This window comes from Crocuta crocuta, unplaced genomic scaffold (assembly GCF_008692635.1).
Source record: "Crocuta crocuta isolate KB4526 unplaced genomic scaffold, BGI_CrCroc_1.0 scaffold38, whole genome shotgun sequence".
NCBI classification, from domain to species: Eukaryota; Metazoa; Chordata; class Mammalia; order Carnivora; family Hyaenidae; genus Crocuta; species Crocuta crocuta.
Window position 1 is genome coordinate 3,437,748 of NW_027532605.1, and position 24,575 is coordinate 3,462,322.

Genomic DNA, 24,575 nt, shown 5'->3' on the forward strand with positions numbered 1-24,575 from the left:
GCCGCGAGAGCAAGTCCTGCCGACTCCTCCTCCGCCCTGGGAAGGCGGGGCCTCCGCCCTTCCCGCGTGCGGGTCTCGCCGCCCCCCAGCCTCCTCGTAGGCCTTGCGCCATTTCTGCTTCCATCGGCCGAACGGGGGCGCGGAGCCGGTCCCGGGGCGGGATGCGGCCGCCCCTGGGGCGGTGGTGGCTGCTAATCTGGCTGCAGCCCTTGTCCGCACAGCCTGCTGGCGCGGTGCGCGGAGAGGAGGCGGCGGCGGCGGCGCTGTCAGGTAACCGCGGTCACTAGCGGCCNGCCCCGAGGGCGCTCTCCCTGCCCGCGGCGGCGGCGGCGGCGAGGCGCAGGCAGCCCAATGCGCGCCTCCTTGTCCCGTTCGGCCCGCCGGGCGTGGCCAGCACCCGGGGCAGGCCTAACATCTCTTCTTCCCGCCTGCTTGGGTTTCCCTGGTCTCTGCTGTCACTTAGACACTTTTATGATTTTAGGAGTAGAAGCAACCGCCAGGCTCAGTCTAGCCTAATTTCCTCATTTACCAAGAAGCAACCGTCAAGTTCAGTCTAGCCCAGTTTCCTCGTTTACGAACCAGCAAGCAAAGCTCTTGAGATGTTTTCATTTGTCTGAGGTCACACAGCTTGTTACTGGCACAGCTGACCCTAGTCTCCCGACTTTCAACACAGGACTTTTAATACATCGATTTGTGTCGAAAACCTCAGTATTTCAATATATAGCGATTACTCTGGACTCAATAGAAGAACTTTAGCTTTAGAATTTGACCTAAATTCCCCTGCCCTTGACTAGCTCTGTGGCCTTGAGCCACTGGTCACATGTAAAACATCATATCTAACAGGATTGTTGTGATGATTAACATGTGCGCGATTGTTAACAGAGGAAACGAGATGGTAGCACTTCATATTGTTGTTAGGGGCTGTCTGTGGAGTGCTCTCAGGATCCTGGCACGGAAGGGACGTCGTGAGTCCCAACTTCAGAACTGCTAGTAATATGCTATGAGCTTAACATTTCTAGCTCATCCCCACCCTCTGCATAAAATCCTTTAAAAGATTTCCTGGGATTTCTGTCCACCAGCTTCACCTCCTCTCGTTGGCCACCAATGTTTTGCAAGGGAGACACCTAAGTGTGGTCCCTTAGCCCGGTATAGCACCTCTAAACGTGAGATCAAGGTTCTTTGTCTAAGGATGAAGACAAGTTACTCGATTTCTGCCAGAGCTGCCAACTCATGGGAATCTTGCAGTGAGTTAAAGCTTGGGGAACTTTTCCATACCAGTTTTCATTGAAGAGACATTCACTGAGTGTTTCCTGTGTGTTAAAAGTGCTTTAAATGCATAATCTTATTTAAGACCTACAGTAACCCTAATGGGTACAAGTACCATTTGCATACCCATTTTACAGATGAGGAAAGGCAGGCTTTAGTAGTAAGAAATGTAACCAGTCATACACTGATGAAAAAAATAAATCACAGATGTATCTAAGAGGGAGGGTTTCTGAGAATAGCAGCAGCCAGAAAATTGTCAGTAGCCCTGGACCAACACCCAGGACCTTGAGTTCTAGTCATTCATTACTTTCCCCCACCCACTTGTAGAATGTACCTTGGTCCAGGCACATAATCTTTATAGACCATGGTTTTCTCGTGAGTAAAATAAAGTTGTTCTATTGCCGAATGGCTTCCCATAGTTTCCTCACGTTTTTATTTGCTTCAGTTAACCCTGTATGTCTCATATTTCTATTACAGTATTTAGTATTAACTGTTCCTTCTTCTATTTTGTTAGCCAAAGACCTATGTAAGTGCTTATCAGAGCTACTTTTCTGCCCAAGACATGCAGGATGCCCACGAGTTGATAAAATTCTAGCGCACAGCTAAGAAAAATGGCAACTTACGTAGCCTTATAGCAATGCTTGCCATTCCAGATATGCTATTCAGCATAGGCTCTGGGGCATCCTGGATCCTGTGGGGTTTTAAAGACACCATGGTGGAACCTCTGGACTGGACTAGGTCTAAGGAACATTGCTGCTCCAGAAGTGGTTTTATGAGTATCCCTGAGATCAAACAGCTGGTACTTCCTTTCATAATATAAGGCCCAGCTATAACATGAGAAGCTTGGATTAGATGATACTTAGTGTCCTAAAATTCTGTCTTGGATGTACACACCCTTCTGTACGATAGAGAACATCCAGAGCAAGGCCAGCTGTCACCCTATCTGGATGAAAATCAGAGGCAGATGACACAGGAGAAGCAGGTAGTTGTCTGGCTGAAAGAAGGAGTTATTCATAATTTGCAGCCAGTGGGAGAGGGCCGTAGAGACCCACATGTTGTCCTATGATGAAGTTCAGGCCCTTGGGTTGAATTCCCAGGCTTGAACTATATAGCAATAGGTCATTGCAAATCACAACTTTCAAGATCATCTATGGAGAAGAAAAATTAGTACTCGAGGTTAAAATTAGCCTGAATGTACATCAGCATGTGCTAATTTCAGATTCATTCTCTATGCATATTCTTGGAGAAATAAAAATCAAGATTAATATTCAAGTCCACTTAAAAAAAGCTAGGATTACTAGAATAGGGAAGTTACCTTTGTAATTTTGGTGCTCCATGCTAACTCCTTTGAAAATAGGAATGTACAAAATAATACCCAGAAAAGTCCTTCTTCCTTTGACCTTTCAGGAGCTAAGCTTTGTTGGTTTTTCCTTTTTTGTTTTTCCTATTTTTCTCCCTCCCCTTCTTTGTCACAAAAGAAAAACAGTGATAGGCCAGTTGGAGAAAATGGCAGTCTAATTTAATAAGTGATTTTATATTATAGTTTCATCTGAAGATATTTATTTCCCATATGAAGGCCATGTAAGGTTAAATTTTTAGAAAGAACATTACTGAAATATTTTTATGTTGGAGGTTGTTTAAGATCTGCTAGGATTTGAGGAGTGTTTGTGCTTTTTATTTTTAGCATATTCTATAAGTAGGTTTAAGTACTACCTGCCCTTTTTCTGAAGTTTTGACTGAATATTTTTACCTTACATATGACTAAATTCTTTAACTTAAATATATCCTTTTACATTAGGAAAGCTAAAAAATGACAAAAGTAGTACATAGGAGTAATTTTAAATGTAATTTACTAGTTAAAGCAGGTGATACCCATCTGGCCCTTTTTTATATAAACTATGTAGTGTTAAAATTAGATTAATTGAATATAAATTGGTATTTTTTGAAACTTTTTTTTAATATTTATTTATTTTGAGAGAGTGAGTGAACACACGTCTGTGAGTACCCACACTGGCAGGGGAGGGACCGAGAGACGGAGCTGTCATGACATAGGACCTCCATCTCAAGAGCTGTGAGATCATGACCTGAGCCGAAACCAGGAGTCCAATGCTTAGTGAACTGAATGACCTAGGTGCCCCCAAACTGAGTGGTATTTATAATGAACTAAGGGGGCACCTGATGACTCAATCTGTTGAGCTTCCAACTTCAGCTCAGATCATGATCTTGTAGTCTGTGAGTTCAAGCCCTGCATCAGGCTCTGTGCTGACAGCTCAGAGCCTGGAACCTGCTTTGGATTCTGTATCTCCCTCTCTCTCTGCTGGCCTCAGCTTGCGCTCTGTCTCTCCGTCTTTCTGTCTCATAAATAAACATTAAAACTAGTTTTTTAAATAAAAAATAAAATGAACTAAGGAATCTCATTGGGTAAGATAACTCTGACTCTGATCCTTTGGTAATATAAATAATTGTGCTTTGTCTTAGCAGTTTGGGCACGATTGTCCAGAAATATATTCTGCAAAAGTCAGGTTTATTATTGCAGAATCAAGAGAACCTGCTGAGGACTGCCAGGACTTATAGAAAGCAATGATCATTTTGTAGCTTAGAGTTGCAGACACGCTGGGGTAGTCATTGTAATGATGGCATGCTGGGCTGGCCCTGTAGATACTCCTAAGTGTTTAGGAGATGAGGCAGAGCTGGGACAGCCCACACTTCCAGATCTTTCTCTGGATCTGGAATCAGGTTTGAGGATGTGGGTACCCAGGTTATGGGGCACCTTCTAGGGTGGAAACATATTTCAGCCTCAGGTGGAAGCAGTAGCTGTCCCTAGGCAGTTATGGTTTTCTTCTGATCAGATGAATGATTATTATTAAGTTTTTATGAATCTCCAGATATTCCCTTTTGTTTTCCGGATTGCATTATGAAGGGATTTTGTTGGTATCTTTGTGGTATATTTCAGTTTGCCTACATCTGCCACCAGGAAGTTCCATCCTAGCAGAATGAACCAGCATGACTGAGGACACATGAATAAATGATACCTGTAGACATCTGACATGCGCCACATGTCAGCCATAGAGTTCAGATAAGCTGGCTGTGTTTTCTACTTCCCACCCTTATGTGGAGATGGAGGAAGAAGAAACTGAATAATGAAATGTTTCTAGAAGATTACTTAAGGGAGGCCTGAGCAGCTGAGAGGGGGAGGGGTGGAGGAGAGGTCAGAGGTACTAGGTCCTTGGAAGGAAGACTGGATTTTATTATGAATGCAATGAGAAGCTATTGGTTTTGAGCAGGTCAATAATGTGCTCTGATCGATGTTTTTAAAAGATCTATATGCTGATCGGAGAATTGGTTGTAGGGGAATGTCATAGGGGCAATTCTGGAAGCAGGGAACCAGTTAAAAGGGAATTACAGTAATCCAAGTGCAAGGAGACTGGCTTGGATGGCAGAGAAGCATTTACCTCTAAATTCAAATCATTGTACTATATTTAAATTGCACCATTTTGCTCTTAAAAGTTTCATATATCAAATGATTTAAGGAGATAGTCTTTTGACCAAGTGAGAACAAGTTCATTTGAAGGCAGCATTTGTTTGCACAGCTCAGGTCCCCAGAAAGAGGATATTCCTTCAAACTACTACTAAGAGTAGTTCACTGTTCTTATAGGAATTGATTCCTTGAAGTGGTGGAGCCCATTAGGAGAGGTGATGCAGGGATAAGCTCCTGGCCTTGAGCACAAGTGTGGTATTAGGAGTAGCCCTGAAGAAAGAACTGGCTGGAAGTTGACGTTCTTACAATGGTCTGAGGCTGCTGGGGTCTGTGGACCTTAAGGCTCTCCCCCTTTACCTGCCCCATTGGAATGCCCTCCCTTTTCAACAAAGGTAGGGATTCCTCTCTTTTACTGAGGAATATAGTTGTCGGTATAAAGTTGTCAACTCTAGCCACCCAGTAAAGACCCGTTCCTGCTCAGAGACCCACAGGAGGGCTGTGTAGAGCCAGAACAGAGGATACCACAAGGCCAGTCGACAGCCCTCCTTCTAATGCTCCTTCTCACTAGCTGAGGGCCTTTAATGTGTTTTAGTTGCTCAGGTGCTCCCAGGTTCTACACTGCCTTTGACATGGTCTTCTCTGCAGCTAGCTGTCAGCCCTTCGACGTCCAGGAGTGCCTTCTCCCCTGTGTAGCCCTTGGCCAGGAGTCATTTGCATCTCAGATAGATCTAAGACTTCACCTCTGCAGTTGGTTGCTTTGTGTGTTGGTAGCACCGGTTCTGCATTCCCCTTTTGTATATAAACAGGCTGTGCCAGGAGATACATTTTTAATTTTTTTTAATGTTCATTTGTTTTTGAGAGAGACAGTGTGAGCAGGGGAGGGGCAGAGAGAGGAGGACACAGAATCTGAAGCAGGCTCCAAGTTCTGAGCTGTCAGCACAGAGCCCGACATGGAATGTGCTCGAACTCAAGGACTGTGAAATCATGACCTGAGCTGCAGTCCGCTGCCCAACCGACTGAGCCACCCAGGTTCCCTGCCCCCACCCCACCCCCGAGGGGATGCATTTTTAATTTTTAGCATTTGTATTTAGCAGAGAGCCATTAGAGCTTCCTTCACATGCCTTTTTGAGACCTGCCTCTTCACCTGAAGTCTTGTATTTTCATCTCAGATTCTCAAACTCTGCAAATTTGGTGGTATATTTTAAAAAACTATGCATTTCCTCAGATGTTAAGAGTAAAGATTAAATGATTTGACAGTGTCACAATGGAAAATACTGGGTTCTCATGTGACTTTCCTGCTTTGTGTAGCTTTGTGCCTTTTATGCGGTTGCATTGGTGGGTATTCTCTGCATCTTCTCCCCAAGTCTGTCTTCACTTCTTCTAAGCTTTATGCTTGGGATGCTTCTAGCTAGGACACAAACCTATGTGGGCTTATTCAATATTATTCCCTAAATGGATGTAATTGTTGACTAGATTCTAGTTATTCAGTCCTTCCCCATCTTTGGTGTAACAGGTTATTCTAGCTTCGCTTGATGTTTTTCTGGAGCAGCTGACTACACTTTCCGTAGAGGAGTTGGGGGATGGGCATGAGGCCCATTTCTCTGTGTGCTCATAACATACTCTGTGCCTGTTTCCTATTGACATGTGTAGTGGTGACACCCTGTCCTGGACCCAGAAGAATCTATGACTTTCATCTCATTTCCTATTAAATTCAGATACAGAGGCAGCCACAGAATAAAATGAATTCATTACTTTATAATTTTCATATGGCATTTACCCTCTAATAAAGCACCTGTCTCTCCTCCTCCACATATTAGATTGTCTGTGTTGTATTATATGTTATGTATATGTATATGTATTGTATAATACAGATGCACAAATATTTATACACGCAGACACATATGTATCTACTTCTGTCTCCGTATTTCTCCTGTGTTGTAGATGTGTCCATCTTCATTTAGTCCCAGCAACCAAAACTCGGTTATGTCCCAGATTGAACTCATCCCCCTTTCCCTGCACAGGCTTGCATCTTCTCCAGTGTTCCTTGTCTGGGTGAGGAACCTCACCATCTTTCCCCTCACCAGAACTTTCAGGTCATCTTCTTGGTCCCCCTCATCTAATGAATCTCCAAAGACTGTTAATTCCAGTCCTAAGTGGTCTTTAGTCTGTTCTTTCTCCCTCCTACCTAGTTCATTTCTTGCTTGGACTCCTTTAGTAGCCTTCTTAGTGGTTCTTCTACTTTCAGTCTTCTTCACCTCTAAAATTGCACGTTGCTTACAGAATTCTTTTTCTAAAACAGAACTGTGTACTTGTTATTTCCCTATTAAACTGGTTATTCTCTGTTCCCACAGATCTGTTCTGTGCCCTTCCCTCCCCTGCTCGTGTCTGGAAACTGACATCTGTGGACTACATCACCTGGGCTTCTTTGCCCTCCTGCTTCCCATTGAGTTTGGCCAATGAGGGGCACTGATGGGAGGGCAGGAGAAAGAGGTTGCAGTAGTCATACCTTCATCCCACCATTCCACATTTTGGCAGGGATTGCATCCCATGACACTACTGTCCTCTGGGCTTCAGTAGCTCCAGGAACATCAGACCCTCCCTTTGCCATTTCAGGCCAAGGGATGTTAAAGGCTTCCTGCTGCTGTTGATGTCTGGGAAGTTCACAGCGCCTTATTGTTAATGCCTTAACTCTGCCCACATCCTCCCTGAACTCTTCAGTTAAACCCTTTTGAGTGTCCTCAGTTTCCTGCTGAGACTTTGATGCTGCTTACCTAAAATCCTTCAATGCTCTGCTTTCAGCATGAAGTCCATAGTCCTTAGAGTAAGTAGTAACCACTGCTTACCTCTCTACCTGCAGATGTTGAAGCTGCCCCCAGTTCTTGCCCTCTGCCTCAAGACTGAAGTACCCAGGGGCGCTTGGGTGGCTCCGCCGGTTAAGTAGCCAACTTCAGCTCCGGTCATGAAATCACAGCTTGTGGGTTTGAGCCCTGCATTGGGCTCTGTGCTGACAACTTGGAGCCTGGAACCTACTTCAGATTCTGTGTGTCCCTCTCTCTCTGTACCTCTCCTGTTCACAGTCTCTCCCTCTCTCTCAAAAAATAAATAAACACTAAAATAAAATAAAGACTGAAGTACCCATTCTCTGTGTTCTTTTCTTTTTTTTTAAACTTTCACTTTCTATTTAAACTCCAGTTAGTTAACATAACAATGTAATATTAGTTTCAGGTGTAGAATTTAGTGATTCATCAACTCACATAAAACACCCAGTGCTCATCACAAGTGCCCTCTTTAATACCCATCTCCCATTTAGCCCACCCTTCCACCCACCTTCTGTGTTCTTATGGTGCCTTGCATATATCATAAGAGTATTGATACTAGACTAATTTTTTGTCTGTCTCCTGTAGGTTAGGAAGACTGAGGGACTATACTTACCATATAGAAGAATTCATTTAGAGAATGTAAAATAGCATTATTATTGTGAATAAAAAGAAAAAAGATAAGATTATGGGAAATTAAATATTTAGGAAATATAATTGCTTTTCTATCTCTCAGTTCCAAGGTGTAAAGCTCTGAAGGAAATGGATTTAATTAAAACTTCTCAGTCAGACTGTTACTGCTACAATAGAAATTCCCAAATGGAGTGGAAATACGTGTGGTCAACTCTGCAGGTAAGAGCCTATGTTTAAATCATGTCTAAGAAGCTGGTAATTAAAATGTACTATTTAAGGAATAGAAAATAGCTTTTATATGACATAGAGCTGTGTATCAGTATGAAAGTTAACTTGAGAATCACATCCAGTGGCCTAAGGGAAAGGGATGTGTGGAAGGGTACATTAACTCTTCATACTCTTCTTCAGCCCTTCTCCAAACTACTCCAAATAAATATCGTTTCTAAGTGAGCACAGTGTGCTTGCTATTCAGATACATACTTTCCAAAATCATTGCTATCTCAAGCCCCCTTCTGATTCTAGGTATGGCCAGGATAATAGTTAATCTCAATAGCTTTGTACTTTTCCTTCATTCAGCACTTAACAGATACTTTTTTTAAAAATTTTTTTTTTAATGTTTCATTTATTTCTAGGAGAGAGAGAGAGACAGCATGAGCAGGGGAGGGTCAGAGAGAGAGGGAGTCACAGACTGAAACAGGCTCCAGGCTCCGAGCTGGCAGTCAGCACAGAGCCCGACGTGGGGCTCAAACCCACGAACTGCGAGATCATGACCTGAGCGAAAGTCGGACGCTTAACCGACTAAGCCACCCAGGCGCCCCACTTAACAGATACTTCTTAAGCACTAGTTAAGTGCCAGGAACTATTATAGGCTCTTAGGATTCATCAGTGAACAAAACAGATCCCTGCTCCTGTGATGTTTATAGTCCTAGGGATAGGGGATAGGCCATAAATGTAATAGAGAAGAAAACTATAAAACTAGTAAGTGCTATGAAAAAAAGAAAATGTACAATAAGGTAAGTGGAATGAGGGAGGTAGGGGGGACAGTATAAAAAGAGTAATCGGGGTAGTTCTTATAGAGAAAGTGATATTTAAGAAAGATTTTAATTTTTTTAATGTTTATTCATTTTTGAGACAGAGAGAAAGACAGTGTAAGTGGGGGAGGGGCAGAGAGAGAGGTAGACACAAGATCTAAAACAGGCTCCAGGCTCTGAGCTGTCAGCACAGAGCCTGACGCGGGGCTTGAACTCATGAACCAGGAGATTGTGACCTGAGCTGAAGTCAGATGCTTAGCCGACTGAACTACCCAGGTACCCTGAGAAAGATTTTAAGGAAGTTAATGAGTTACCAAGAAAATATACCAAGAAAGAATGTTCTAAGCTGAGGGAAAAGATGGAACAGCATATAAGAAGGCATATGATGTTGATTTGTACTATTACTGATAATACACACCACTTTGATGTTAAGGTAGTATCTGTCAATTTACAGTTTTGCCACTGAAAAGTGACCATTGTTCTCTTTGTAATAAATGAGTATTTTGAGGAGATAATCTGAAACTATGTAGATATCCTTTCCCTCACCTAACTTTCACCGCCTAGTTTTAATGTCCATTGATGATGCTTGTATGAATCAGTTATCATCATGCTATTTATCAAATGGTGATTTCCTAATTCCATTATTCTTTCTATATTCATCAACATTCTTCAACAAGGAAGACTTTCCTTCTCCAGTTTATTTATATCCACATAATATTACAGACTGCCAATTCATTTAGTGGATTAGAATCCATTACCTCATTATTTATTTTGATATTCAAATTATCTTAGATTTGGCCAGTAGGAGTCCCTTCAAAGTAGCTCATGTGTCCCTTTAATTTGTGCCTATCATTTGAGCGTCTTCAATAACAGGATGCTCCAGGTTTATCTTGTAATTTCTTAAACCCAGCTTTGAAATCCTACATTTTTTCAAGGAGCTTTCAGAGTTAGGTGTGTTTATTACTGCTGGGATACCATTGTCATATGCATACACACAGAGACACAGAGACATATGCTGTATACCTGCACATATAACTATTTCTGTCACTCTATCTCTTTTTTTAATATGTATTTGTGTGTGTGTGTAAGAGAGAGAGAGAGAGATAGAATTCAGAGCAGGCTCCATGCTATCAGCACAAAGCCCAGTGTGGGGCTTGAACTCATGAACCATGAGATCATGACCTGAGTCAAAGTTGGATGCTCAACCAACTGAGCCACCCAGGTGTCCCCATCACTCTATCTATTAAAAAAACATGGGTTCTGGAGCACCTGGATAGCTCAGTTGGTTGAGCTTCCAACTCTTGACTTTGGCCCAGGTCATGATCCCAGGGTTTTGGACCCAAGCCCCGTGTCGGGTTCTGTGCTAAGCATGGAGCCTGTTTGGGATTCTCTCTCCCTCTCCCTGTGCCCCTCTTTCCCACTCACACACACACTCTCTCAAATTAAAAACAAAAACAAACAAGAAAACATGCTTTTTGATATCTCCCATACTACTGGGTACATTCTAGTCTCCTTGTCATATTTGTAACTTCTTTTTCTGATAATGGGGAGCCTGGTTTTCATTATCCTCAATGTATTAACTCATTTGCCTAATGCTAGGATATTAATTTGTTTATTGGTTATTTACTTGTCAGTATTTGCTTAGAGTGTGTTTTACCTCTAATTTAAGAATATATAGTCTAATACTCTGCTCCAAAATTACTTAAGTTAATTCATTCCCACCCACCCTCCTTTAATATGGTTATATTACTCATTTGAAATATATTTGGTTTCATTGGTTTCCATTTTCATTTGAAATATATTTGTTTTTATTTTTAAGGGTTTTCCCCCATCCTAGTTGATTTTATTATCATTATTTTTTAGTATGTGCACTATTAATATGGTTTAAAATCACAGGTCTACACAGAAGTATCTTCAGAGAAGTGTTACTCCCCCTCATTTCTCTATCCGTTCTTATCCGACCCTCATGGGTAGTCAGTATTACTAGCGTCTGTCTTTCCTGTGTTTCCTAGTTTTGCAAAACTAAGCAGTGATGCATGTTTATAGAGAGGGCTAAGGAGTAAGTTTAGACAGAGGACTAATGGCTGAGCCTGGGTCAGTCTTACATGAAGAGGTCAGAGAGGAGGAAGGGGCCAACACAAGAGAGAGAGAAGGAGCAACAGGTGATGTCCAGAATGCTGCGGGAAGAAGGTGTTATAAACAGGATCAAAATGGTGTTGGTGGGGGGCGCCTGGGTGGTTCAGTTGGTTAAGTGTCCAACTTTCACTTAGGTCATGATCTCACGGTTCGTAGGTTCGAGCCCCGCGTCGGGCTCTGTGCTGACAGCTAGCTCAGAGCCTGGAGCCTGTTTCAGATTCTGTGTCTCCCTCTCTCTCTGTCTCAGAAATAAATAAAAAACATTAAAAAAAACCCACACACACAAAATGGTGCTGGTGGATCAAATATGATGACGGAGAATGCATTGGCCATTTGATTTAGCAACATGGAGGGCCCTGGTGACCTTGTCAGGGACAGCCTGTTGGAAATGAAGCATTGATTGAAGAGGGTTAAAGAGAGAAGGGGGAGGAAAAGAACTGAAGACTTCAGGTATTCAAGAATTCTTTTTAAAAGAATTTGAGTTATGGGGCGCCTGGGTGGCTTAGTCCATTAAGCGTCCGACTTTCGCTCAGGTCATGATCTCACGGTTCGTNAAATAAATTTAAAAAAAATAAAAAAATAAAAGAATTTGAGTGCACTGGAAGCAAGGGGATAGCTGGAGGGGAAAGTGGCTTTTGTTTTTAAATGGGAAAAGGTTCAACATTTCCCAATGGAAATGGTCCAGCAGAGAGGCCCGAAGCACTGGTAGACTGTCCTTGAGTGGACAAAGGTGAATCTGAATCTGTGCCTTGAGAATCTTCTTTAAGGCTCCTCTGTGGCAGACCATTCCTCCCCACAGGCAGGAAACAGCGCGTGTCCGCAGGTGCTGCCAGGTGGGTGGATAAGGGGATGGGAGTCTGTTGACATTCTCTTCTGGCTTCTTCCATTTTCAGTGGAGAGTGAGGAAGGGGAGAGGGTGTTGGCATTGAGGAAGGAAAAGTTATGAAATCTTTGTTGAAGAGAGTGGAGAGTAGATAGGAATGTGGTGTGATCACTTATAGCTGCAGGTCCCACTTCAGATTCCCACTCATGGGCTTGAAATCAGACTACTATGTGTTTAGCTAGCACCATTTGGTGGTACAAATGCCAAGAGCAGAATGGGTGGAGAGCTGGATTTTGCAGGTGGGTGTGACAAAGCAAGAACAGTGCAAAAGAGTCGGGTACATGCAAGGGAATTATTTGCAATGATTGGTCATGGAATTTAGCTGGATCAGAAGGGGCTAAGGACATCAAAGGGGTGAGGAGCAGGGGAAAAATGTTTGATCCATGATGGGGTCAGAGGCTTACTGGGGTCGAGGTACTATACGTGGCATGCTGGAAAGGTAGGAGTTGGTGGTCAGCCAGTGGGATGCATGAAACAATCTGTAGAGAGGCTGTAGTTTGGTATGGACAAGGTCTTGGGTGTGGCCATGGGAGTAGGTAGCTGAGGTGGGGCAGCAGCAAGTGTAAGAGGGTAAGAGCTCAAGATGCTGAGAATCAGAGCATTGGAAGGAGTGTGGTGTACATATATGCACATTGAACCCTGAGAAGTATGACAGGAAATAGCATTAGAGAGAAAGCAACAACGAGCCAGGAACTAAAGTCCAAGAGAAATTAATGTAGGTAATAGGTTATATCACCTGATGGCCAATCTTCAGAGTTGGTGATCTCACTACCCTTTTCAGGCTTGCATTATTCTTGGGCAGAGAAGAGGAATATAGGGGGACAAAAGCAGCAGCAGAATTTTCATTTATTGAACACTGGATTGTCACTGTTTGCTTGGTACTGTAGCTAGTACCTTGTTGTGAGAATGGAATAGCACCTGTGATTGTGATAGGGAAAATCTGTTGTAAGATGGCCTACAGGACTAATAAGAAAACACCTGTCCCTGATCAAAGACTCCCCCTTCCCAGTGGTTCTTCCCACCCTGCGTGTCGCGCGCATTAATGAGCAATGCGGAAGTAACAGACTATATATAAATTGTTCCTTCTGCTAATGCTCTGGGCTCAGACCTCTAGAGAATGATCTCGTCTGAGCCCACTAGTGTAAAATAAACCTCCTGCCTTCTAAGATCTCAGAGTGCTGCTTGGTTCTTCCCTCGGGTGATCCAGACCAGATTCTGTAACATTTGGTTCCCTGACTGGAAAACCCAACAGCGCTGGCCCGTTGGTGCCACTGGTTTGGGAAAACGGCCAGGTGGTGACTGACGAATTGCAAAGGAGAAGGCGCTCCCTGCCTGAGTTTCGGCAGTCTCCAGCTCAGTTGCCTTGGGCCGCCCCTCTCCACCGTTCCCACCAGAGTCAAAGAGACTTGGCAAGTGAGGACCTGGAACCGACATTGGAAACCGGTAAGGGCTGGGTCCTAAATCTGTCCTATCCTGCCCAACCATAGTGGTGGAAGGGGGAGCTGATCACTCCCCGGAGACCTCAGTGGTCTCATCCATAGAAATTCTGTGGGAGGGAATGTAATAACCTCTGGTGTGTATGTGAGTGTGAATGTGTGACTTGGTCTGGCTTGCCTGCTGAGTTCGATTCTGTTGCTCCACAGGTGGGCACCCTTAAGGTCCCCATAAACCTACAGAGTCTGAGTGGGCCCGTCTGCAACTCCATGGTGAATGACATCCAGTCTATGGTGGCATTGTAATAGTTTCCAATCATTAGACATAAAGCTGAGACCACTACAGCTAAGCGTTACCTAAGTTCCTTTGGGACACAGCCAGATGGGCATCTGACAGATCTCATTAGAGGGAGAACCCCTACCCCTTTGTTTGTCTTTGAAACACCACCTCACGGAAACATTATGGGGTTGGGACAGAGCAAAACCACAGTTTTTGAAACTATGATTGAGATCTTTGAGAAGGAGTTTTCGGGAGATTATGGAATTAAGGTGACTCCTAGCAAATTAAGGACCTATTTGAGTTGGAATGGCCCACTTTTGGGGTAGGATGGCCTCCGGAGGGAACCTTAGATGTCCCAGTGGTCTGCCGTGTCTGGCACGTTGTCACCAGAGACCCAAGTTACCCTGATCAGTTCCCATATATTGACTTCTGGTTAGAGATTGCCCAAATCCTCCCCCTTTGGTGTGATTTACCTGCAGTGAACAGAGACAGGCTAGGGTACAGAGGTCCTGACCTCCGCAAATTCTCACCGGTGATCTGGAGGAAGAACCAATTTTGCCCTTGCCATATGCTCCCCTGAGACTGTCAGCACCTGCCCCTGCCCCGCCCCCGCCTCCCGATACTCTGCCACCTTCAGCCTCCCCACCACCTCCGGACTGGACAGATCATCTCTCCCCTGGGCCAGCGGCCAGATTGCGCCCTCAGCCGGTTGCAGGTGCTCTCCAGATGCCGGTACGAGAGACAAGGGAACCTGAGAGATGTAATGAAAATGAAACCCTCCAGCCTGGCCACTCAATGATGTATTACTAACCTTTATCCACTACTGATCTCCTCAATTGGAAACATAACACCCCATCATATTCTGAAAAACCGCAGGCAGTGATAGACCTAATGGAGTCCCTCTTCCAGACCTACTGACCAACTGGGAAGACTGCAAACAGCTGCTCCACACTTTGTTTAACCCTGAAGAGAGACGGAGAATTAGGAGAGGAGCTCAGCAATACCTTGATGAACACGCACCAGCCAGGGTTGTTGATCCTGGCACCTGGGCTAAAACTGCTACACCTGAGGAACGTCCCACATGGGACTGAAGTACAGGAAAAGGACAAGTCCACATCCGCCAGTACCAAGAGGCTCTCCTCTGGGAGATCCGAGCAGGGGCTAAGAAGCCCATGAATTTGACCAAGATATCCTCAATCATGCAGCAGCAAGGGGAATCTCCCGGGGATTATTAGGAGGGGCTATGCAAGGCTTACCGCATTTACACTCTGTTCGATCCCAAGGCACAAGAAAGCCAACAGATGGTAAACACCTCTTTTGTGGCCCAAGCCACCCCAGATATCAGAAGGAAGCTCCAAAAACTTGAGGGTTTCAGTGGAATGAACATCACGCAGTTGATCGAGGTTGCTAACAAGGTCTACATGAACAGGGAGGACGCTGCCAAGAGAGAAGCCGAGGAAAAGATGAGGAGAAAGGTCAGCCTCCTCACGGCTGCTTTAAAGGAAAAGGACTATGAAAGGATGGAGAAGGTCTCACCACCAAAAGGGGGGAAGCCCAGGACCTCCTTAGCAGGGGATCAATGTGCCTACTGCAAGGGAAAAGGACATTGAAAAAAAAACAAATGTCCTAGCTGGGGAAAGTCTCAGAAACCCAGCCGATATGTAAGAGAACCCTGCAGAAAAGACCTCATAGGGCTAGCAGGAACAGATTCAGATTGAGGGGGACCAGGCTTACTTCTTGGCCTCCATGAGCCCACGGTCAAAATGAAAGTAGGGGGCCAAACTATGACTGATACAGGGGCTGAACATTCTGTGGTCACCTCCCCCGTGGCCCCCTTTAACAAGAAGACTGCTACCATCCTCAGGGTCACAGGGAAACAGGCAATAACAACAGCCCTTCTGCCAAGCCCGTCAATGTGAACTTGGCGGCCACCCAGTATGGCATGAGTTCCTCTACCTACCCGGGTGCCCTCCATCAAAAATAAGGAAGAAATACTAAAACTCCTTGAGGCCGTCTGGTTCCCAAAAATGGTTGCAGTTCTACACTGCAAAGGACACCATAAAGGAGATGACCCTACAGCATGAGGAAAATTGCCTGGTGGATGAGGCAACTAAGGTAGCAGCCATTAGGGAGGCAGACAAGGTCCCCTCCCTTACTATGACTCTGACACCCCCAGCAGAGACCCCTCCATCAAAATAAAAAAGAAATTAAATGGGCTGAAATTGAGGGGGCCACCCAGACCAAGGGAGGATGGTGGAAACCATCTTTGTCCCAGTGACCCGCAGAAGGCATCTAGTTGGTGAATACCATCAACTCCCCCATCTAGGAAGAACTCCATTAGAGGCCCTCCTCAAAAAGCAGTACTGCATCAGCCAGCTGCCAGCATTATGTCAAGCAGTAAGTGAATGGTGTGTGACTTGTGCCAGGTATAATGCCTGATCCGTGCTGCGACACCTGCCAGGTGTCCAAAGGGTAGGAGCTACCCCCTTTACAGATCTAGAAATAGACTTTACAGATGTCCAGCCAAGTTGAGGACTTAAACCCCTCCTGGTAATAGTCTATACATACTCTGGATGGATTAAAGCTTTCCCTACCAGGACCGAACAGAACCAGAAGGTAGCTGAAGTCCTCCTAAAAGAGGTTGTCCCCTGGTTCGCCTGCCGTCCACAATCCCCAGGAATAATGGACCTGCATTCATGGTGGACATTATACAAACTTTAACCAACTCCCTCAACATCACTTGGAAGGTTCACACTGCTTACCGGCCTCAAAGCTCCGGGAAAGTAGAGTGAATGAATTGCACCCTCAAGGGAACCTTAGCCAAGTTCTGTCAGGAAACAGACCTCCCATGGCCAGAACTGTTGCCCCTGGGCCTCCTGCGTGTCCGTTGCACACCCACATCAGGAACTCAGGGTTCCTCCCCCTTTGAACTAAGATATGGAAGGCCTCCCTCCATGTCCAGGGAGCCTCCCAGGGAACCTACACCAAGTAGGGGATGAGGGAATAAGAGAGCAACTTCAAGTGTTAGGGGCAACCCTACATAAGTTACAATGATATACCATAGAGAGGGCCCCAATCTCTTTAGGATCCCTCCCACCCCCCGTACACCCTTTCTCACCAGGGGACTCCTTCGGGGTCAAAGATTGGAAGAAAGACCCTCTCAAACCATGGTGGACTGGGCCTCATACTGTTATTCTGACCACCCCTACTGCCCTCAAGGTCACTGATATCATTCCATGGGTTCACCACTCCAGAGTCAAGAGGGACAATCTTGAGAAGCCCCAAAACTTGGAAGACTGATCCAAGTCCGATGAACCCACTCAAAGTGACCTTTCGGAGAGTCCTAGATTCTTAGGATCTATAGCCCTGCTCCAGCCATACCCTGGAAGCTGACTGGTCTATGCACAGCAGAAGCTTGTGGAATCGCCATTCTGATAAGATAGATTGTCCTTCCTCTTTGCCGTCGGGTTGGCAGAAGTTGCCCCAGAAAGCTGGGGAAACAGCGAGAGGTTCCTGTTCACACTCACCTTCTTCTTATGGATAGGGTGTTCTGTTGATATTGACTGCCTCTAATCTGGGCCCCATTTGTAAGAGTAGGGCACCTTCAGTGGAAGAATCTAAGGAGTTTAAAAGGTTAAATGTGGTATAACCTCTTTCGATTTGTTGTGTTGCCTGCCAGTAAGGTTGCTAAGGCCATTGCTAAGGGAAGTGTTTGTACTGATGTATGTGCCTCACACTTCAAGAAAAAAGATCGTGCTTAGATTTACCTTCAGCCTTAAGGTTCAGGCTGAACGAGCAATGTTGCTACCCATACTCATAGGGGCAGAAATAGCCACGGGGACAGAGACTGGCATAGGAGGCATAGGCTCTTCTGTGGGACCAACAGGTGGCTGACTCCCTAGTGTTCCTCCACAGCCAAATAAGTTCCCTGGCAGGAAATGCCCTCCAGAACAGACAGGCACTTGACCTCTTCTCTACCAAGGAAAAGGCCACCTGCTGTTCATCAGAGACTTTGTAAACCAGTCAGGAATAGTCATAGGCAAAGTCAGGGAACTGAGGAAAAGAACCAGTCCATAATAAAGATTATGCCCTCTAATACAGACTAGATCTTTTTTTTTTTTAAATATTTTTATTTATTTCTAGGAGAGAGAGAGAGAGAGAGACAGCGTGAGCAGGGGAGGGTCAGAGAGAGAGGGAGTCACAGACTGAAACAGGCTCTAGGCTCTGAGCTGGCAGTCAGCACAGAGCCCGACACGGGGCTCGAACCCACGAACCGCAAGATCATGACCTAAGCGAAAGTCGGCCGCTTAACCGACTAAGCCACCCAGGCGCCCCCAGACTAGATCTTTTTAAAGGGGCATCAGAGCGGGGGGGGGAAATGATAGGGAAAATCTGTTGTAAGATGGCTGATCACTTCTCCTTTGAAGAAATAATAGGGAAAATCTGTTGTAAGATGGCCTACAGGACTAATAAGAAAACACCTGTCCCTGATCAAAGACTCCTCCTTCCCAGTGGTTCTTCCCACCCTGCTTGTCGCGCGCATTAAGGAGCAATGTGGAAGTAACAGGCTGTAAATTGTTCCCTCTGCTAATGCTCTGGGCTCAGACCTCTGGAGAATGATCTCCTCTGAGCCCACCAGTGTAAAATAAACCTCCTGCCTTCCAAGATCTCCAAGTACTGCTTGGTTCTTCCACCGGGTGATCCAGGACAGTTGGATTCTGGTCCTTCTCCAGGAGGCATGGGGAGAGAAGCCTGAGTTAAATATGCTCAGGTGATACAGAAGGAAGTGCTTTTTCTCAAAACACAGTTGAAGATGGTAGAAACATAATTCCTGTTCTCATGTTTATAACCACATAGTTTGACACCTGTTACTTTTGTCATGTTTTTCACATGTCCCTTGACCACAACAACTTGCTACAAGAGGGAGTTAAATCACCTACAGCTCAGGGGAAGAAATAATCACTTCCAAAAAGTCTCTCTGCTCTAGTGTGTTTGAACTAAACACAGATCTGTAGGTCCATCCCTGGGATCCCTGGGATCCTGTACATCTGAGGGCTCTTTATTCAGTTATCGTGGGCTCTCTTTACTCCTCTGCTTGTGACTTGAAGGAGCTTATAAGAAGTTTTAACTTCTGTGTTTATGGACTTCTTTGTTCTTATTTTATAGGTGAAAATTACCAGTTCAGGCCTGCTCAATATTGCATATATCACAGGAAGACATAATTGTCAGTATCCAGAAACCATTCTTTCTTTTATCAAATGTGTGATTCATAATTTTTGGACACCAAAGGAGTCAAATGAAATAACCATAATCATCAATCCATATGGAGAGACCATGTGCTTCTCTGTGAAGCCTGTCAGGAACATATTTATCTATACAATTAGTGTGAATCGAAACAGTAAGTCTGTTTGCATTATACTTGATTTTATGGATTTAGTTTTTCTGGAGTGACATTTCAATAAAGTGACTTTTCTTTTATCAACTACATTGACACAATGTCTTTGTTATGTGTGTGTATGTCTTTTTTATTCCAGTTGTGGATTTCAAACTCTTCCTTGTGTTTGTAGCAGGTGTTTTCCTCTTTTTTTATGCAAAGACCTTGAGTCAGTAAGTATCCCTTTTTACTTTATTAATTTTGTAAATTAAAAAGAGTATAGGACAATTATCACCCTATGCTAAATATTTCCACACTAGTTTGTAGTTCTTGCTTTAGGTTTTACAAACAATAAGTCTGAAGATAGTGCTTGAAAGGCCTTTAAAAACCAGGAACAGTACACATGACATGTATGTATATATTACAGTGTGCTTTTATATGCGTCATTTTGTGTTATGTATTAATATACATTTTTTATTCGATCCTCTGAACAATTATGTGAACTTTGTATCATTGTTCTCGTTTTATCGATGAGAAAACCAACATTCATCATCACATGACTAGTTCTTGCTAGGGCTGAGATTTATATTCAGGTTTTCTTATGCCAGATGCTTGCTCTCTCTGTTAGATTCAAGCTGCCTCCAAGATTTGTGACTCTGATCCAGAAGGTTGAATTTAACAAATATTTGACTCTTAGATAAACATAGCATCCTGATAGTTTATTACAACTTCTCTCATGAAAAAGGAGTCTTTTTCTAATACTGTTTTACTTCTTAGCTTGCTATTCTTAATACTGTTCATCTTCCATGTGTAGTGTAATTAAGTATGTTTAATGTAATCTGTGGCCTTTATAAAACCGATGTTAGTTACGTAGCCTGACTACATAGTAGTCTACGTAAGTAGAGCTTGGACTCAGAGGAGCTGGGCTGAAGCCTGAGTCCTGCAATTGGCAGATACTGACTTAGAGAAGGTCTTTAACTTATTGGTGCTTACTTTCCTCCTCTGTAAAATGTAGACATGGACAAGTGTTTCACAGGGCTGTTGTGAATGCATGCAAAGCTCTCAGACAAGTGCCTGCTACGTGACAGGTACTCAGTAATGATTCTTGGATCAGAATCTAAACACAGAAGATAACTCAGACATTTTGTTTTGAGTTAGTGGCAGCTATTTAACATAAATTTCAAGCACAGAAATTTCATTTTTTTTAAAAAAAAAATTTTTTTTTTGAATGTTTTATTTATTTCTAGGAGAGAGAGAGAGAGAGAGACAACGTGAGCAGGGGAGGGTCAGAGAGAGAGGGAGTCACAGACTGAAACAGGCTCTAGGCTCTGAGCTGGCAGTCAGCACAGAGCCCGACGCGGGGCTCGAACCCACGAACCGCGAGATCATGACCTAAGCGAAAGTCAGACGTTTAACCAACTAAGCCACCCAGGCGCCCCAGAAATTTCATTTTTTAAGAGTATAAGATGTAATTAAAACTAACATCTGAGTTTTTCTTCTTAGTATTCTTTATAGCTGCTGTCATCAAGTTAAACAGTTTTAATACTGAAAGTGCTGCTTGGCATTTAAATAGCTTTTATTTGCTTGTTTTGACAGAAGTCCTGTTTTCTTTTACTCTTCTGGGACCGTGCTAGGTGTTCTAATGACATTAGTCTTTGTCCTGCTTCTGGTGAAAAGATTTATTCCTAAGGTAGGCATACTGTGTGTAAGTGAATAAAAGAGGGAAACCATGATCTCATAGACCTGAAAAATGGCTCAAAGTTAATTCACGTTGATTATGACCATTCCTAATTCAAACTGTTTTTCTACATTGTATTACAAAATTGGCTTTTAAAATAGATCTTTTTCTAGAGATTCCATTTTTATTTGTTACTATATATACCCTTCAGTAAGTATGACTTTTGTGATGCTTTTTTTTGAGACCCTTTTATTTTCAGGCAATAGATCTTTCTTAGGAGTGGCAGGGGCTGATTCTATGACGAGTAGAAATTTCTCTTGTCTTGAGAGCTGAGGAATGTCGTGATGTTGAACCATCAAGGCCTTGAGTAACAGCATTGCTACAACTGGGGATTTCTTCATTATTCTTAGTTCCCTGAAACACCTTCAATGAAAGAATGCACTTAGTTGAGGATAAATATTAGTTCATGCTGATAATGTTGCAGATACTGTGATTAAAGCTTGCAGCACCAGCATTATTTTGAGATAAATTTATTCTTTAAAACAGTGCTTCTCCACCTTTAATATGCATGCAAGTTACCTGAGTATCCTGTTGCAATGCAGGTTCTGATTCAGGAGTCTGCCTTTGGGCCCGAGAGTCTGCATTCCAGCAAGCTCCCGGGTGGTGCCGATGCTGCTGGTTCATGGGCCTTAATGTTAACAGGATGCCAGAGGGCACCTTGAATTGCCTTCAATGCAGTTTGATGTAGAAGTTTCTAATATAAAGGGTTTATTTGTTTCCTCCTATTTTTGTGAGAATGAATGAACCAAAACTTGTGTCGTTTATTCTTTTCCACACACAGTATAGCACCTTTTGGGCTCTAATGGTTGGTTGTTGGTTTGCTTCAGTTTATGTTGTGTGCCAATTGATGGAGGATCTGAAGTGGCTATGGCATGAAAACAGAATATATATATTAGGTAGGTAATTTTTAAAATATACATATATTATTGATAATGCTGAAAGTATAACTAGAGCCTTCCTTTGGAAACACGTTTCTCTCCAGCATCTAAATTTTCCTTTTGAACTAAGGAGAAGTACTGTTAAAAACATTTTATTTTATTCCCACGGTTGATGATTTCAGTTCATTAGATCTAATTTTGTTTTAAGTTTATTTATTTTGAGAGAGACCGAGAGCATAGTGGGGGAGGGGCAGAGAGAGAAAGAAAGAGAGCATCCCAAGCAGGTTTCTCCCTGTTAGCACAGAGCCTGATGGGGGGCTCAAACTCAACGAACGGTGAGATAACAACTGGAGCCAAAATCCAGAGATGGATGCCCAACCAAATGAGCCACCCAGGTGCCCCTTTTAGGTCTCATTTTGGACTTATCTCCCAATGATATCTCTTTCAGTTTTCTGTACTAATGATAAAAAGAGCAAAAAAGTATTTGTCCCTTTTGACTGCTTTTATGCTTTTGAATTGTGGCTCTCTTTTTTTTTAATATTTTATTTATTTTTGAAAGAGAGATAGAGACAGAATGAGCAGGGGAGGATCAGAGAGAGAGGGAGGCACAGAATCTGAAACAGGCTCCAGGCTCTGAGCTGTCAGCACAGAGCCCGATGCAGGGCTCGAACCCACGAACCGTGAGACCATGACCTGAGCCGAAGTCGGACGCTCAACTGACTGAGCCACCCAGGCACCCCGAATTGTGGCTCTCTTAATGTATTCAGCATGAACGGTGAAAAATCCTAACTATAAATGACTAATGAAAATTAGAATTTTCAGAATCAGAAAGACTATTCAGAAACCACTTGTTCTTATTTCCTGAAAGCAAAAACAACTTTTTTAAATTATTTGTTTTAATTGGGGAATAATGGAGAATGGGAGGGTCAGCTTTCTCCTAACGCCTTAGCGCCAAGCTTCCACATAAGTCCACCCACCCAAAACAGAAGCAATCAATTTTTTGTTTTACTTGAAGATTTTTATGTCTTTAGCTCATTCTTCTTTTTATGCTTAAGTGTTTTTAAAGTAAATTACAAATATCATGGTATATTCTTCTAAATATTTCAGTAAGCACTTCTAAAAAAAAAAAGAGCATTTTCTTCTATAGTTAACTGTTAAGTCTAAAAAAAATCCATAATTACATAAATTACTCAGGCCATCTTCAGATTTCTTAAGCGTTCTTGATGGTTGGGCTGTATAAGGTAGGATATATAGTTCAGAATCATATTTTGCGTTTATTATGTCTTGTAAGTCTCTTTAAATCCATAACAATTCCTTTTTCCATCATAGTGCTCTGCTGAAGAGACCAATCTAGTTGTCCTATAGAGTGTCCAACTTTCTGGATTTTTCTGATTACTCCTTTGTGGTATAGTTTAACTTGCTCCTCTTTTCCCTCTCTTTCCTAAACTGGAAAGTACATCTTGAGGCTTGCTTAGCTACAAGTGAAACATTTTTGATAGACTACATAAGAGGAGACAGGCATTTCACATCAGATCACAGGAGGAGTTGCAGAATGTCTCATTATCCTACCATTATTAATGTAGAAAGTGGGCGCTGTATAGACTGATCCCTCCACTATATTTTCCTTTTTTGACTATAAAGTAAAAATGAAAAATAGGGTTTGTAGCCCACTGTGACATATGCTGAGGCTTATTCCTGACCAAAGCAGCTATGGTAACATTTGCCCATCTAGGACTCTGAACTAAAAAACAAACAAACAAACAAAAAAAACCACCACATATCATAATAATTTATTATTAAGCATTCTTAATTACAAAAAGTCCACATAGTATCTCACATTGAAGGAATAACTAGTCCTCTGTGTTTTTCAGCCTGCGTTCTTTGGAAACAGAAAACACAAATGGAGGTTTTCCAATATGTTCTTAGCTTAGTCAAGGCTCTGCCAGGATCTTTCACACAACTTTTCAGGTTCAGATTTTCAAGTTCTTCTGCTTTTACAGGCTATGTCTCAGTAGTTGGATCTCTCAGCTTTGCTGTTTGCTACAAGCATGGTCCCCTTGTTGATGAAAGAAGCGTGACTCTTCTAACGTGGACACTGCGGCTCCTCGCCCTGGTTCTGATCTACTGTGGGGTCACAGTGCCCCAGGGCTCCTATGCAGCTCTGATCCTCATCCTGGCCTCCAGGAGTCTATGCTACCCACTGAAGGCATTCACTTATATGAGGTGGTGTGTATCTTTTTTCTCCTTGTAATTGTGACATTTTGAACTCTGGTTTTACTTATTGTTTGGGGATGTTTCTTGGACGTGTCATATTTCGTCTCACAATTAACTACATTTCATCTGGGGATCTGAGAGAGAAGGAAGATAGAGAACTACAGCATCTAATTCCATCTCCATTTCTAGTCTTCATTAATCTTTCAGAGGTCTTCCCCCAATTACTAGGTAATTACAGCTCACCAAGAACTTACTGAGATCAGGGGCACGATTACTTGGGTTCTGGGTTGCCTAAAATTTCTACTTTCATTCTACATTTCCTTTCCTGAGGGCCCAAGATTGCTTTAAAGGTATTTGTTGTGCTTAGGACTTTTTTTTTTTTTTTTTTTTTTTTTTTTTTTTTGTTGTTTTTCCT

At 43.2% G+C, this 24,575-nt stretch overlaps 1 protein-coding gene across 2 annotated transcripts in view; it reads left to right on the forward strand.

The window, feature by feature from the left end:
- Positions 1 to 6: 6 nt before the first annotated feature.
- Positions 7 to 24,575, forward strand: part of NEMP2 (nuclear envelope integral membrane protein 2) — a 32,102-nt gene continuing 7,533 nt past the window's right edge. For both annotated transcript variants that reach the window (XM_077780239.1, XM_077780240.1), the window contains exons 1-7: positions 7 to 270; positions 8,297 to 8,412; positions 19,123 to 19,354; positions 19,491 to 19,563; positions 20,927 to 21,020; positions 21,850 to 21,964; positions 23,947 to 24,172. In XM_077780239.1, the coding sequence (XP_077636365.1) occupies positions 162 to 270; positions 8,297 to 8,412; positions 19,123 to 19,354; positions 19,491 to 19,563; positions 20,927 to 21,020; positions 21,850 to 21,964; positions 23,947 to 24,172 (965 nt within the window). In that variant the 5' untranslated portion in view covers positions 7 to 161. The remainder of the gene's footprint in view (positions 271 to 8,296; positions 8,413 to 19,122; positions 19,355 to 19,490; positions 19,564 to 20,926; positions 21,021 to 21,849; positions 21,965 to 23,946; positions 24,173 to 24,575) is intronic.